Source organism: Lampris incognitus, chromosome 4, assembly GCF_029633865.1.
Source record: "Lampris incognitus isolate fLamInc1 chromosome 4, fLamInc1.hap2, whole genome shotgun sequence".
Taxonomy (NCBI): Eukaryota; Metazoa; Chordata; class Actinopteri; order Lampriformes; family Lampridae; genus Lampris; species Lampris incognitus.
Window position 1 is genome coordinate 31772511 of NC_079214.1, and position 14804 is coordinate 31787314.

General features: G+C 45.6%; 1 protein-coding gene across 1 annotated transcript in view; it reads left to right on the plus strand.

The window, feature by feature from the left end:
* Positions 1-9921, plus strand: part of greb1 (growth regulating estrogen receptor binding 1) — a 73226-nt gene extending 63305 nt beyond the window's left edge. The window contains exons 30-34 of the mRNA XM_056278676.1: positions 3621-3739; positions 5243-5475; positions 6390-6590; positions 8617-8755; positions 9758-9921. Of these exons, the coding sequence (XP_056134651.1) occupies positions 3621-3739; positions 5243-5475; positions 6390-6590; positions 8617-8755; positions 9758-9921 (856 nt within the window). The remainder of the gene's footprint in view (positions 1-3620; positions 3740-5242; positions 5476-6389; positions 6591-8616; positions 8756-9757) is intronic.
* The last annotated feature ends 4883 nt before the right edge of the window (positions 9922-14804 follow it).

Below are 14804 nucleotides of genomic sequence, written 5' to 3' on the forward strand. Positions count from 1 at the left end.
GCCTGAGGGTGATACGCGGTAGTACGGTGTACCTGCACACCCAAGGATCGCGCAAGTGCCGACCAGAGCTCTGACACGAACTGGGGGCCCCTGTCTGAGGTGATATCTGACGGAGTGCCGAAACGGGCGACCTAGGAGGAAAGAAAAGCGCGTGCAACATCCGAGGATGTTGTGGAGGATAGAGGGACAGCCTCTGGCCACCTGGTGGTCCGATCTACCATTGTGAGCAGGTGCGTAAAACCCTGTGAAGAAGGTAGAGGGCCCACCAGGTCCACATGCACGTGGTCGAAACGTCTGGCCGGGATCGGAAACGGTTCGAGGGGCAATTTAGTGTGCTGGTGGACCTTAGCGCGCTGGCACACTACACATGCAGCCACCCACCCCTTGACGTCCTTGCGGAGGCCAGGCCAGACGAACTTGGAACTGACCAACTTCACCGACACCCGAACTCCAGGGTGCGAGAGGGAGTGAATCGAATCGAAAACTCGACGGCGCCAGGCCACTGGAACAACGGGGCGGGGACGGCCGGTGGAGACATCGCAGAGGAGAGCAGAACTGCCTTCCTGCATCACAGCGTCCTCTAGCTTGAGACCGGTACGCATTGACCTAAGGGCAAGGACGTCCGGGTCGCTGGGCTGGTCGGCAGCCATAGCGGAGAAATCCACACCGAGGTGCACAGGACACACAAGCACACGCGACAGACAATCAGCAACAGGGTTGGACTTCCCGGCCACATGCTGAATGTCCGTTGTGAACTCGGAGATCGCCGCTAGGTGGCGCTGTTGACGAGCAGACCACGGCTCAGTCACCTTGGACATGGCAAAAGTCAGCGGCTTATGATCCACATAAGCCATGAATGGGCGACCCTCCAGCAGGAAGCGGAAATGCCGGGTTGCAAGGTGCAGTGCCAGCAACTCCCGGTCAAAAACGCTGTACTTGCGCTCGCTATCCCGCAGTTTGCAGCTAAAAAATGCGAGTGGCTGCCACGCATTCGCCACACGCTGTTCAACCACAGCCCCTACGGCTATGTCAGACGCATCGGTTGTTAAATCTATGGACGCCGTGGGTGTGAGATGGGCGAGGAGGGCAGTGTTAGCCAGGGCGCACTTAGCTCCGTCAAAGGCCTGGACCCGTTCGGGAGTCCAGTCGACAGGGTCGTTAGCCTTCTTAAGCCGCAGGGCTTCGTAAAGTAGCTGAAGGAGGTGGGCAGCGCGAGGGAGGAAGCGGATATAGAAATTCACCATGCCCAAGAATTCCTGCAATGCCTTAACAGAGACTGGGCGGGGAAATTCCGCCACCGCTTGCACCTTAGAAGGCAAAGGGACCGCGCCTTGCGGCGAAATGCGGTGACCCAAGAAGTCAATCACCGGCAGTCCAAACTGACACTTGGCCGGGTTGACTATCAGGCCGTGTTCGTCCAGACGACGGAAAACCTGTTTCAGGTGCGCCAGGTGCTCTTCAGCTGACGGACTGGCCACTAATATGTCGTTGAGATAAACGAACACGAAAGCAAGGTCACGCAACACCGAGTCCATCAGCCTCTGAAAGGTTTGCGCTGCCCCCTTCAAGCCAAAAGGCATGCGCATGAACTCAAAAAGCCCAAACGGGGTGATCACTGCGGTCTTGGGCACGTCCTCTGCGCACACGGGAACCTGATAATAGCCGCGCACCAGGTCCACCTTAGAGAAAATAGTGGTACCTGCCAGGCGTATGGAAAAGTCCTGTATGTGTGGGATGGGATAGCGGTCATTGGCGGTGACGTTGTTCAGGTGGCGAAAATCGCCGCAAGGCCGCCACGACCCATCCGCCTTGGGCACCGTGTGAAGCGGCGAGGCCCACGGGCTGTTGGAATGCCTCACTATACCCAGACGCTCCATGATGGCGAACTCCTCCTTAGCTATAGCCAATTTTACCGCGTCGAGGCACCGTGCGCGCGCAAAAAACTGGCGGTCCCAGAGTGGGAATGAAATGTTGTACCCAGTGTTTAGTAACCGCGGTGGAAAAGGCAGGCGTTGTCACCGATTGAAAATCCGCCAGCAAACGCTGAAAAACATCCCCTAATGCTAAAAAGTTAGCGTGTGTTAACGGCCCGGCTCCCCCTGTCTCGCACGGAACAGTGGCGAAAGACACAGCATCAATTAAACGGCGGTTTGCAACATCAACCAGCAGACCATTAGCACACAGAAAATCCACGCCGATAATAGGAACAGTAATGGCGGCGACTACAAAGTCCCACTCAAAATGGCGCCCGTGGAAGCAAACAGTCACCAACCTTGTGCCAAACATCGCAATGGACGAACCGTTAGCTGCACTTAACTGTGGGCCGCCGCCTTCAGCCGACCTGTCTGTCTTAGCAGGAGGGAGTAGGCTCTTTTGCGAGCCTGAGTCCACCAGAAACCGTCTTCCTGACATCGTGTCCTTAATGAAGAGCCGCTCACTACGTCCGCCAGCGCCCACAGCTGCTACTGAGCGCTGGCCCTGGAGTTTCCCGCCGCCTCAAACGTGCACGGAGAGACGCAGTGCCTCGCTTTGCCGCCGAACCGCTGGTGGAAGAAACAGAGGCCTCTCCCGCGCCGTCTCCGGGCAGTCACTTCAGCCACCACTGCCGGGTCTGCGTCCTCCGACGTCGGCTGCAGAGGCTCCGATGCCACACTCTGCACAGAGAACCGTCTGGTAGCCAGCAGGACCCGATCAGCCTCCTCAGCCAAACCTCAGCAGTCACCAGCAGCCAGACACGGGGAGTTAGCCAAAGCCGCGCGCACAGGAGACGGGAGCTGGCGCAGGAAAATGTGCGGGAAAAGGAACCCACCTTCGTCTGAGCCTAGCAGCGACAGCATATTGTCCATGAGATCCACAGCCGTCCCGTCACCCAAACCGGATAGGAAAAGGATTCTGTCTGCCCTCTCTGCGGTAGATAGGCTGTACCTCCGGAGCAGAAGATGTTTGAGGGCGACGTATTTATTGTGTTGTGGAGGGGCATGCAACAGCTGCATGGCCCGGCGTTTGGACTGCTGGTCAAGCGCAGCGACGACCAGATAGTATCTGGAGTCGTCCGCGGAGATTCCACGCAGGTGGAACAGCGCCTCGACATGCTGGAACCACGAGGCAGGGTCGCTCTGCCAGAACTCTGGGAGTTTCACAGCCGCGGCGAGAACGGCCGGCTGTGAGAGTTGGGGCGGCGTGGCCGAAGTGGATTCACACTCATCTTCTGTTCCAAACATGTTCAATTCGGGGTCACCAATGTGGCAGGAATGAGGAAAAACACAGGAGACCAAGGCGAGTTTGATGTTTATTCCTCAACTCCAAAAACCAACTGCAGCAGGAACAACCCCTGCACCGGCGAGCCCGGGAACGTAAACCAGGCCCCCAGCTCACAGTCCTGCTGGGTGAGAGGCATAGCCCCTAGTGTCCGCCACAGTATTCTGTTTTTATTTACGTTTTACACAACGTCCCAACTTCATTGGAATTGGGGTTTGTACATGAAGCTACGGTGTGTACTATGCTTATTCCATTACTAGGTGTACAGAACAAAAAAAAGATTTCACCTCTTGTAGGTATTTCCAGAAACCCAGTTTGCCTTGCCTATGCCCTACAAATTTGTGCTGTGTTGCGTCTTTCAGTGGTCCAGTAGAGTGCGCTGTGTCTTTGAAGCAAGTCTTACAGCACATGGAGGCTTGTCCAGACCTGGCCCACTATGGGCTTTGTGGTATCAGGAAGTGGAGCAGCCGTGGAGTTACAGGTAAGGGGATTTAAAGGTCAGAGGTGTGGGGAAAGCCTGGGACACACCCTTTTTGAAAATGATATTCATGCTCTTTCACCCTCACTAAATAGTATGTGACAGAAGATGACAGTAAAGGCATAAGATGAGGGTATGACAAGCAGCAAAGTTAATAAAACAGTTTGAAATCAAAAATATTCCAGATATGTGGGCCAGATGTAACCGCTTAGCCTATTCATCAATCAGGTAAACTCTTCTTTTAAGTATTCGCAGTACAGGGGGTGTCTGGGTGGTGGTCTATTCCATTTTCTACCAACATGGGGATCGCCGGTCCAGATCCCTGTGTTACCTCCGGCTTGGTCGGGTGTCCCTACAGACACAATTGGCCGTGTCTGCGGGTGGGAAGCTGAATGTGGGTGTGTAGCCTGGTCGCTGCACTAGCACCTCATCTGGTCAGTTGGGGTGCCTGTTCGGGGGGGGGGGCGGCTGGGGGTAATAGCGTGATCCTCCCACACGCTATGTCCCCCTGGCGAAACTCCTCACTGTCAGGTGAAAAGAAGCAGCTGGTAATTCCACATGTATCGGAGGAGACGTGGTAGTCTGCAGCCCTCCCCAGATCGGCAGAGGGCGTGGAGCAACAACTTGGACAGCTCAGAAGAATGGGGTAATTGGCCGGGTACAATTGGGGAGAAAAAATCGAGAAAAAAAAAAGTATTCACAGTACAGACAGGATAGAAAACAATGGGTTGAGTTTCCTTGCAAACCAAAATCTGTTCAGTATTCAAGATACTCACATAACCTGTCTTTGAAGTGGCATGGTGGCGCAGTGGTTAGCACTGTCACCTCACAGCAAGAAGGTCCTGGGTTCGAACCCTAGTGTTGTCCAACTTTGGGGGTCAACCCAGGATGTCCTCTGTGTGGAGTTTGCCTGTTCTCCCCGTGTCTGCGGTGGGTTTTCTCCGGGTCTTCCGGTTTCCCCCACCATCAAAAAGACATGCATGATACTGCTGTCTGCCCCTCACTGAGACATGGCAAGACAAACTAGAGTTGGTCAGCTAGGATGGGTTAAATGCAGAGGAAGAATTTCCCCATGGGGATTAATAAAGTAGTGGAAAAAAAAGTAGTAAATATAAACACAATGTCTTGTTTACAATAACCGAAATAGGTTTCTTTCCCAGGTATATGTTTAACCATAATACTGGCATGTAAACATTTTATAACTACTAATTCATCATTGTACAGAGAAAATCTCTTTTGCAGCCTTATAGGTATAATTTGACTAATATATCAAAACAGGGTGGCCACTTTTGGAGCAAATCAGAAACAACTGTGGTTCTAAATGCGAAAAGACTTCTTTTTTTATCATAGAGATCAATAAAATTACAAAAAAGCAACATACTGTGAAGAGAGAGTCAGTCACTCTGGATATTCCACAGATGTCATATCCCTGCTTCAACTACAGTGTATAACAACAATGACAATGTAGTTTTTTTTTTTAGTTTGTTTATTTGTTTTAATATCCAGGTTACAGAACTAGAGAGCCTTTCTCTAGAGGTCACCTACACGACTTCCTCCTTCTCAATGTGGACTTAAGTCAGAACATCCAGTATGATCAGAACCGCTTCACCTGCCATGATGTTGACTTCACTCTGCGGGCCCACAGCGCTGGTTTGCTGGTCTGTCAATTCAACAGCTTCAGTGTCATGAAGAAGCAGATCGCCATAGGAGGATACCGAACCTTTATTATAAAGAGCAAGGTACTTGTCCCTAAATCATGAGTACGTATACACACAAACACACGCACACACACAAATGCGTAGATTTGTATCCAGACATTTACAAAGTGTTAAAAGGAAACAACAGAGGATGATTTTCCTTATGATCTTTTGCACTAAAACATTTCTCAGCTTGATGCATCCTGGTTTTTTTTTTTTTTTTTTTTTTTTATTTCTGATTTTTCCCTTTTTTCTCCCAATTTAGTGGCCAATTGATCCCTATTTTAATTCAAACACCCACCCTCGTATTGCATGCGTTCGCCAACTGCATCTCTCCGGTCGGCAGTCTCGAAGGAAAGCACCTCCCCACTTTCGTGACAAGGCGAATCCAAGCCGAACCACTGTTTTTCCGACACACACAGAGACGCATTCACATGACGAACACAAGCCGACTCCGCCCCCCTCCCGAAGACAGCGTTGCCAATGATTGCTGCTTCATCGAGTCCGGCCATAGTCGGATCTGACGAGACCGGGGCGCGAACCCCAGTCCCCAGTGGGCATCTGCATCGACACCAAGCCGATGCTTAGACCGCTACGCCACCGCGGACTAGCATGCATCCTGGTTTTTAATGCGATATTCATATTGAACAAGACATGAGAGTAGTTCAGTAAAAAGAGAAATAGAAATGCATACATTGTCAATGCAAATGACAATGCAAAAAAAAGAATGCAAAGATAAATTAATCTACTAATAATATGAATATTGTATAAAATATAGCAGATATAGGCTGTAGCCCGCCAGTGACCCTGAATAGCATTAAGCAGGTATTGACAATGACTAAATGAATAGATATTGATTTAATCAATCAAATGGTAAACTACAACACCTAAGTAAATGTTTCATTAATGTCATATAAAGTAGATCAATTGGGCATTAACATTTTATTTTTTTTCAGATGACAGACGTTCCCACCTCAGTTGGTCCCAGCCAGTATGTCTGTGCTCCAGACAGCAAGCACCTTTTCCTGGCCACACCAGCCCAGCTCCTCCTGGAGAAATACCTCCAGCAGACCAGCCAGAGACTATTTCCACTCAGCACTAAGAACTATTCACACCCTGTACTGTCTGTGGATTGTTATCTTAATCTGGGAGCAGAGGTACAGAATACATACATACATACTTTATATACGCATTTACTGTATGCACACAAGAAGTGGACACAAGCACAGATACCAAGAGATGGACATAAACTTACCCTGTACTATCTGTGGCTTGTTATCTCAATCCAGGGTGTGTGGTAGAGAACACACACACACAAACACACATGCACACACACACACAGACTGACTTATGAGTGCAGAGAGACACTCTCAGATGCCAAAAGAAGAGCATAAACATACCTATTCTGAGTAGAAAATGATTAACCTGGGATACGAAATTCAAAGAAAGTTGAATCAGTTCATCTGGATACGTTTATTGACAGATACGTTTCATCACTCATCTGACCTCTTCAGGTCTTAACTGACTGCAGGTATCCCCGCCCTTATAAACAATACAGCTGCATAACAGCCGAAACCAACGATCAGTTTCATATGCAAATACAATTGTAGGTGTGACCATTAACTAGAGTTACAATGGCCATGTGTACTATTCACAGGGGATTTGGGCATGTTTGCAATCTCAGCATTGTAAGATGGCGACAGATGTACTCTTACACCCCCCACCCCCCCGTTCAGGGATGGTCATTCCCTCTTCACATAGATGGCCTCTTTGACTCCCTGTTCAAACCAGCATTCCTCCCTATCAAGGCTGTGCACATCCTCATCCTTGAAAGAGTGGCCACTGGCCTGTAGATGGGTGTAGACTGTGGCGTCCTGGCCTGATGTGTTAGCTCTTCTGTGTTGTGCCATCCTCTTGGCCAGCGTCTGTTTAGTTTCCCCGATGTACAAGTCACGGCAATCCTTCTGGTACTTAACAGCGTACACTATATTGCTCTGTTTGTGCCAGGGTACCCGATCCTTGGGGTGGACCAACTTATGCCGCTGTGTGTTTTGGGGTTTGAAAGCAACTGAGACGCAGTGTTTGGAAAATAAACGTTTCTGAAACTCCCGCCACATACAGAATCACCACTGGTTTACGCTTAGGCAGCTGTTGGCCTTCTCCTCTCTTCAATTGGCTGGCACACTGTTTGGGTGTCTTTCTGGCTTTGACAAACGCCCAGTTATGATAATCACACTTAACTATGGCCTGTTTAATGTAGGATTTCTCCCCTTCCTCAGCCTATGTGCCAGTGGGGATGTTGTCAGCTTGGTGGTACAGCATCCTGATGACTCCTAGTTTGTGCTCCAGTGGGTGATGAGAGTCAAACCTTAAGTACTGAGCAGTATGTGTTGGTTTACAGTAAAAATCAACAATCAAATGTCCCCCATCACCAATTGCAATTTCACAGTCTAAGAAGGCTAACCTGTCGTTTTTCACATCCTCCCTGGTGAACTTGATGTGGTTGTCCAGAGTTAATGTGTTTGGTGAAATGTGGTACATCCTGAGATTTAATTTCAACCCAGGTGTCGCCCACAAATCTGAACTAATGGCTAGGTGGTGCCCCTGGATAGGATATCAGAGCCCTCTTTTCCACTTCCTCCATGTACAAGTTGGCCACTACAGGGTGAAACTGGGATATAGCACACCCATGCCTCTGCCTATGCTAGTACTGCCCCTGTATGTGAGTACGTGGACTGAATCTGTGTCTTCAGTCCACGTACCGGGATAAGAAATGTTGAACACTGCAACAAAAGCACACAAATGGTACCAGACACACACACAAAAACAAAAGCCATACCATCTGTCAACTGTTACCTTAACATCTAATCATTTATATACTTGATGTTCAACAGTTCATAGGCTAATGAACATGTAGTAAATAGTTGTAGCCTAGCTGTAGCAGTTCAACAAATGATAACCAAGAGTCTCAAGGTTCCTTCCAACTTCCTATATTGACTACTGGGATGTTCTACTGTGCTTTTGATCTGTGTTTATGTGTGTTTTAATTCAGTCACTCATAAATTGCAATATATTTAATTGATATGTTGATGAACAGAATTCAACTTAAGTTGACCTTGTAAACTTGACTTATTCATATAGCTAAATGTTACACAAATTCACACGCTTACTCCGTCCTTGTAGGTGACAGTGTGTTTTGTGAGCTCCAGACCTCATTCCATTAACATCAGCACCACAGGCCTGCTTTTCAGTGGCCTTCTGCTCTGCTTCTCTGACTCCTTTGTTACACCTGGCTTCCTCAAGAAGTTCTCTTTCCTCAAAGGTAAACATCCTAATCAAATAAAAACAATACTGCATATGGGGCAGGATTTCAGACATGCAGAGATTTACATGCTTACAAATAACCCAGGCTTGCCACTGCTACTGTGTGACAGCCGATTCCCGATACCTGGTTGCTAACTGTAGCCGCAATTAGGTGAGCCATCAGACTGTCATGTGACCATCTACTGATGGGCAATGCACATCCTGATTTCTGCAAGTGACAGATGTCCTCAGATGAATATTTGATATACTGGCCTGATTAGAACAGCAAGCGAGATTCAAACACAAAAACATAAAAGTTCTCATTATAATCAATGAGACTATCCTAACCATTTGCAGGCGTCAAAATGTGAGGCAAGCACCTCTTTTCCCAGGTGCATTGACGGATGCCCTGTCTCTATTTTTTAATCTTCACAACGCCTTATTGCTATGGGAAAAAGGCAGTGATCTCGAGCGGATCAGGTAAGGCAACCTAATTTGGTTGGTGATTTGTTTATGTACTTACTTTACACATTGCTTTGGCGGTTCAAGTGCAGACAGCCCAGTTTCTGTGCCATGCACAACATAACATTTTGACACACGCATGCAATTAAGACAAAGTGTAACTTTAACGCCAACTCTTAACTCTGAACCTAGCCATATTTCTAACATGAACCTTGTCATATAAAGCATGACATCCCAAAGACATCAAGTCTAACATCTCTTACTTGCAGGAATCAGAACAGGTGTTCAATATCATCACTCACACATTCTCAAAGATCAGTGTTCTGTTTTCAGCAATCTCGCCATGCCCTCCTCCTCTTCTTCCTCTGTCCCTCCGCGCTCTCTCTCTGCCCCATGCCTTTCTCACTTTATGCTCTCCCTAACCTCGTGTCTTTTTTCTCTTATTTAACTCTTCTTTCCCTCCTTTGTCTCACCACCCCCGACCACCTTTTCTTCTTTTGTTTCCCAACTACCCATTCTCCATTGCTCTCTCTCCCACTCCCACCCTCTTTCTCTTTAGGAGCGACTCTGTGTGTTATCAGTGCAGATCGTAGTTCCTTGAGGCAGACGGTGGGCAGACTGGAGCTGGAGGAAGAGTGGAGGTTCAGGCTGAGTGACGAATTTCAGACGGCAAACGCCAAGGAGGATCGACCGCTCTTCTTTCTGACAGGGAAACACATATGACAGCAACTCAGAAGTGCAATGGTCTCACACTTGAATCGGAATTATTTTGTTTGTCTGGTAAAAGAACTAATCATGGATTTGCCATACTGGCAGTGGTTACGAGACATTTTGAAAACTTCCAATGTGATACAAGGACAACAGGAGCTGTGTACACAACACAAATGGACAACGCAAATAGACAGTATGTATCAACCAAACCTACAGGACACAAGTGAAACACACATCTAAGTTGATAGAAACTTAAAACTTGCCACATCATTAAGAAAGACATGAGAGTTGAAATAATGATGCACACTCAGATAATGTTTACGTTTGTCACAGAGGAGTATCTCTTGATTTTTACTTAGAAGAATAGAACTGCAATATACCTCAGATTCTCAGCTTGTTGGGTCTCAATCTACAGCCAACACTACACTAAAGTTCATGAAAAATAAAACAATACTTATTCAGCAAAAGATAGGGTATCTATTTTTAATTACTTATTCAAAGGAAAGATTCCATTTGTTAACCTTTTTTTCCCTCAGAGACTGTTTACCTGGCTGGCTAACATTGGGTTGACAACATCTAGTGTTGAATTTTGGTCATTTTTTAATTCATTAGTACAAGTGACAATGTCAGAGAGAAAATCTGATCAGAAATGAGGAGGTGAGCATTCATTTTGATAACATTTTAATTTTTTCACATTTTCAAGCGTATTTGTTTCATATTTTCAATTCTATGATAGCAATGATGCTCTTCTGCTATTTCTAGCTTGCTGTTGAACATATTTTCCTTTTCTAAAGCCATATTTGTAATCTTTTTTTCTGTCACTAATCAGTGAACTCCATCAAATCAAATGTTTGTGTGTGTGGGGGGGGGGGGCTTCCATGTAACTAAACTTTTTTCATGCAGAACTAATAACTAATGTCACGGGGTTCTATTTCAAACTCCTCAAAAACTGGATAAACACAGGTGTAGTCAGAAAATATGATGATGTGATTTAGTATGCCAGCCTTCCAAGGTGCAGATAGTGAGAATATTTACAAAAAAGTGCAAAAAGATGAAAAACAAAACACTATATACAGGATTACAAAATATTACAAAAAGGAGTTCCTCAATAACTCATATCTTTCAACAAAAAAAAATGATCCAAAAAAAATAACAATCTGTAAATTCAACAGATGTTACCTTCTCTGTAATCACGCCAATACTGATCCTACCAGGGCCAAAGGCACCCCTTTTAAACTGGTAGCCCCTCCCACTAGGCTTCATAATTACATAAAAAAATACAATTAATATTTTCCCTGCCAAATAAAGCATTTACAGCTTCTTAAACCCAAACATTTTAACCGATTATCTATATTTTCATAAACATTTTCCTTAAACCAAAACAAGTTATTTGCAGTAAAAGTTAATATTACAGTCAAGAAACATAATTATGCAGTTCATGTGACCATGAAAACACATGAGAACATACTGTTTAACAGAGGAAAATGTTACGGCCCTGTTTTGCCAACCAGACTCATTGATGGGAGATGGCGTTGTGATTATTCAAACACTCACAAAAAGGAACTTTATTTACAATAATATATAATACAGAGTTAATAAAAACAATCAATCAAAATAATCAATCAAAAAACAATCAATAAAAACACACCACAGTCAAAAATCATTAAAAGTACCCCCGATATTGGAAGTACTTTTATATAAACTTAGCACAAAAAGTAAGAAAATGTGTGTTTGGTAGATTATTTCTTTGATGTAACAATGCTTCTTGGCAATAAATCTTATATCAGGCACCTGATTGTCAGCACCTGGGGTACCAGAAGCTCAAAACAAGAGTCAATAGCAGCAGCAAAATAAGCTGTTAAAAGGGAAATAAACAGGCTTTCCAACGGTATAAGATTTATTGTCAAGAAGCATTGTTACAACAAAGAAATAATCTACCAAACACAAATTTTCTTACTTTGTGCTAAGTATATACAGTGGTGTGAAAAAGTGTTTGCCCCCTTCCTGATTTCTTATTTTTTTGCATGTTTGTCACACTTAAATGTTTCAGATCATCAAACAAATTTAAATATTAGACAAAGATAACACAAGTAATCACAAAATGCAGTTTTTAAATGAAGGTTTTTATTATTAAGGGGAAAAAAATCCAAAGCTACATGGTCCTGTGTGAAAAAGTGATTGCCCCCTAAACCTAATAACTGGTTGGGCCACCCTTAGCAGCTACAACTGCAATCAAGCGTTTGCAATAACTGGCAATGAGTCTTTTACAGCGCTGTGGAGGAATTTTGGCCCACTCATCTTTGCAGAATTGTTGTAATTCAGCCACATTGGAGGGTTTTCGAGCATGAACCGCCTTTTTAAGGTCATGCCACAGCATCTCAATCAGATTCAGGTCAGGACTTTGACTAGGCCACTCCAAAGTCTTCATTTTGTTTTTCTTAAGCCATTCAGAGGTGGACTTGCTGGTGTGTTTTGGATCATTGTCCTGCTGCAGAACCCAAGTGCGCTTCAGCTTGAGGTCACGAACAGATGGCCGGACATTCTCCTTCAGGATATTTTGGTAAACAGCAGAATTCATGATTCCATTTACCACAGCAAGTCTTCCAGGTCCTGAAGCAGCAAAACAGCCCCAGACCATCACACTACCACCACCATATTTTACTGTTGGTATGATGTTCCTTTTCTGAAATGTTGTGTTACTTTTACGCCAGATGAAATGGGACACACACCTTCCAAAAACTTCAACTTTTGTCTCGTCAGTCCACAGAGTATTTTCCCAAAAGTCTTTGGGATCATCAAGATGTTTTCTGGCAAAACTGAGATGAGCCTTTATGTTCTTTTTGCTCAGCAGTGGTTTTCGTCTTGGAACTCTGCCATGCAGGCCATTTTTGCCCAGTCTCTTTCTTATAGTGGAGTCATGAACACTGACCTTAACTAAGGCAAGTGAGGCCTGCAGTTCTTTGGATATTGTTGTGGGGTCTTTTGTGACCTCTTGGATGAGTCGTCGCTGCGCTCTTGGGGTAATTTTGGTCGGCCGGCCACTCCTGGGAAGGTTCACCACTGTTCCATGTTTTCGCCATTTGTGGAAAATGGCTCTCACTGTGGTTCGCTGGAGTCCCAAAGCTTTAGAAATGGCTTTATAACCTTTTCCAGACTGATAGATTTCAATTACTTTGTTTCTCATTTGTTCCTGCATTTCTTTGGATCGCAGCATGATATCTACCTTTTGAGGATCTTTTGGTCTACTTCACTTTGTCATGCAAGTCCTATTTAAGTGATTTCTTGATTGAGAAGAGGTGTGGCAGTAATCAGGCCTGGGTATGGCTAGAGAAATTGAACTCAGCTTTCCAAAGATGTGATAAACCACACTTAATTTATGTTTTAACAGGGGGGGGGGGGGGGCAATCACTTTTTCACACAGGGCCATGTAGATTTGGATTTTTCTTTTCCCTTAATAATAAAAACCTTAATTAAAAAACTGCATTTTGTGTTTACTTGTGTTTGTGTAATATTTAAATTTGTTTGATGATCTGAAACATTTAAGTGTGTCAAACATGCAAAAAAATAAGAAATCAGGAAGGGGGCAAACATTTTTTCACACCACTGTATATACAGTGCATCCGGAAAGTATTCACACCCCTTCACTTTCCCCACATTTTTTTATGTTACAGCCTTATTCCAAAAGGGATTAAATTCCTTTTTTTCTCATCAATCTACACACAATACCCCATAATGACAAAGTGAAAAAAGTTTTGTAGAAATTTTTGCAAATTTATTAAAAATAAAAAACTGAAATATTGCATGTACGTAAGTATTCACACCCTTTCCTGTGATGCTCAAAATTGAGCTCAGGTTCATCCTGTTTCCACTGATCATCCTTGAGATGTTTCTACATCTTGATTGGAGTCCATCCGTAGTAAATTCAATTGATTGGACATGATTTGGAAAGGCACACACCTGTCTATATAAGGTCCCACAGTTGACAGTGCATGTCAGAGCAGAAACCAAGCCATGAAGTCAAAGGAATTGTCTGTGGACCTCCAAGACAGGATTGTATCGAGGCACAGATCTGGGGAAGGGTACAAAAAAATTTATACAGCTTTGAAGGTCCCGAAGAGCACAGTGGTCTCCATCATTCGTAAATGGAAGAAGTTTGGATCCACCAGGACTCTTCCTAGAGCTGGCCGCCCAGCCAAACTGAGCAATCGGGGGAGAAGGGCCTTGGTCAGGGAGGTGACCAAGAACCCGATGGTCACTCTGACAGAGCTCCAGCATTCCTCTGTGGAGATGGGAGAACCTTCCAGAAGGATAACCATCTCTGCAGCACTCCACCAATCAGGCCTTTATGGTAGAGTGGCCAGACGGAAGCCTCTTCTCAGTAAAAGGCACATGACAGCCCGCTTGGAGTTTGCCAGAAAGCACCTAAAGGACTCTCAGACCATGAGAAACAAGATTCTCTGGTCTGATGAAACCAAGATTGAACTCTTTGGCCTGAATGCCAAACGTCACGTCTGGAGGAAACCAGGCACCTCTCATCACCTTGCTAATACCATCCCTACAGTGAAGCATGATGGTGGCAGCATCATGCTGTGGGGATGTTCTTCAGCGGCAGGAACTGGGAGACTAGTCAGGATCGAGGGAAAGATGAATGGAGCAAAGTACAGAGAGATCCTTGATGAAAACCTGCTCCAGAGCGCTCAGGACCTCAGACTGGGGCGAAGGTTTACCTTTCAACACGACAACGACCCTAAGCACACAGCCAAGACAACGAAGGAGTGGCTTCGGGACAAGTCTGTGTATGTCCTTGAGTGGCCCAGCCCAGAGCCCAGGCTTGAACCCCATCGAACATCTCTGGAAAGACCTGAAAATAGCTGTGCAGCGACGCTCCCCATCTA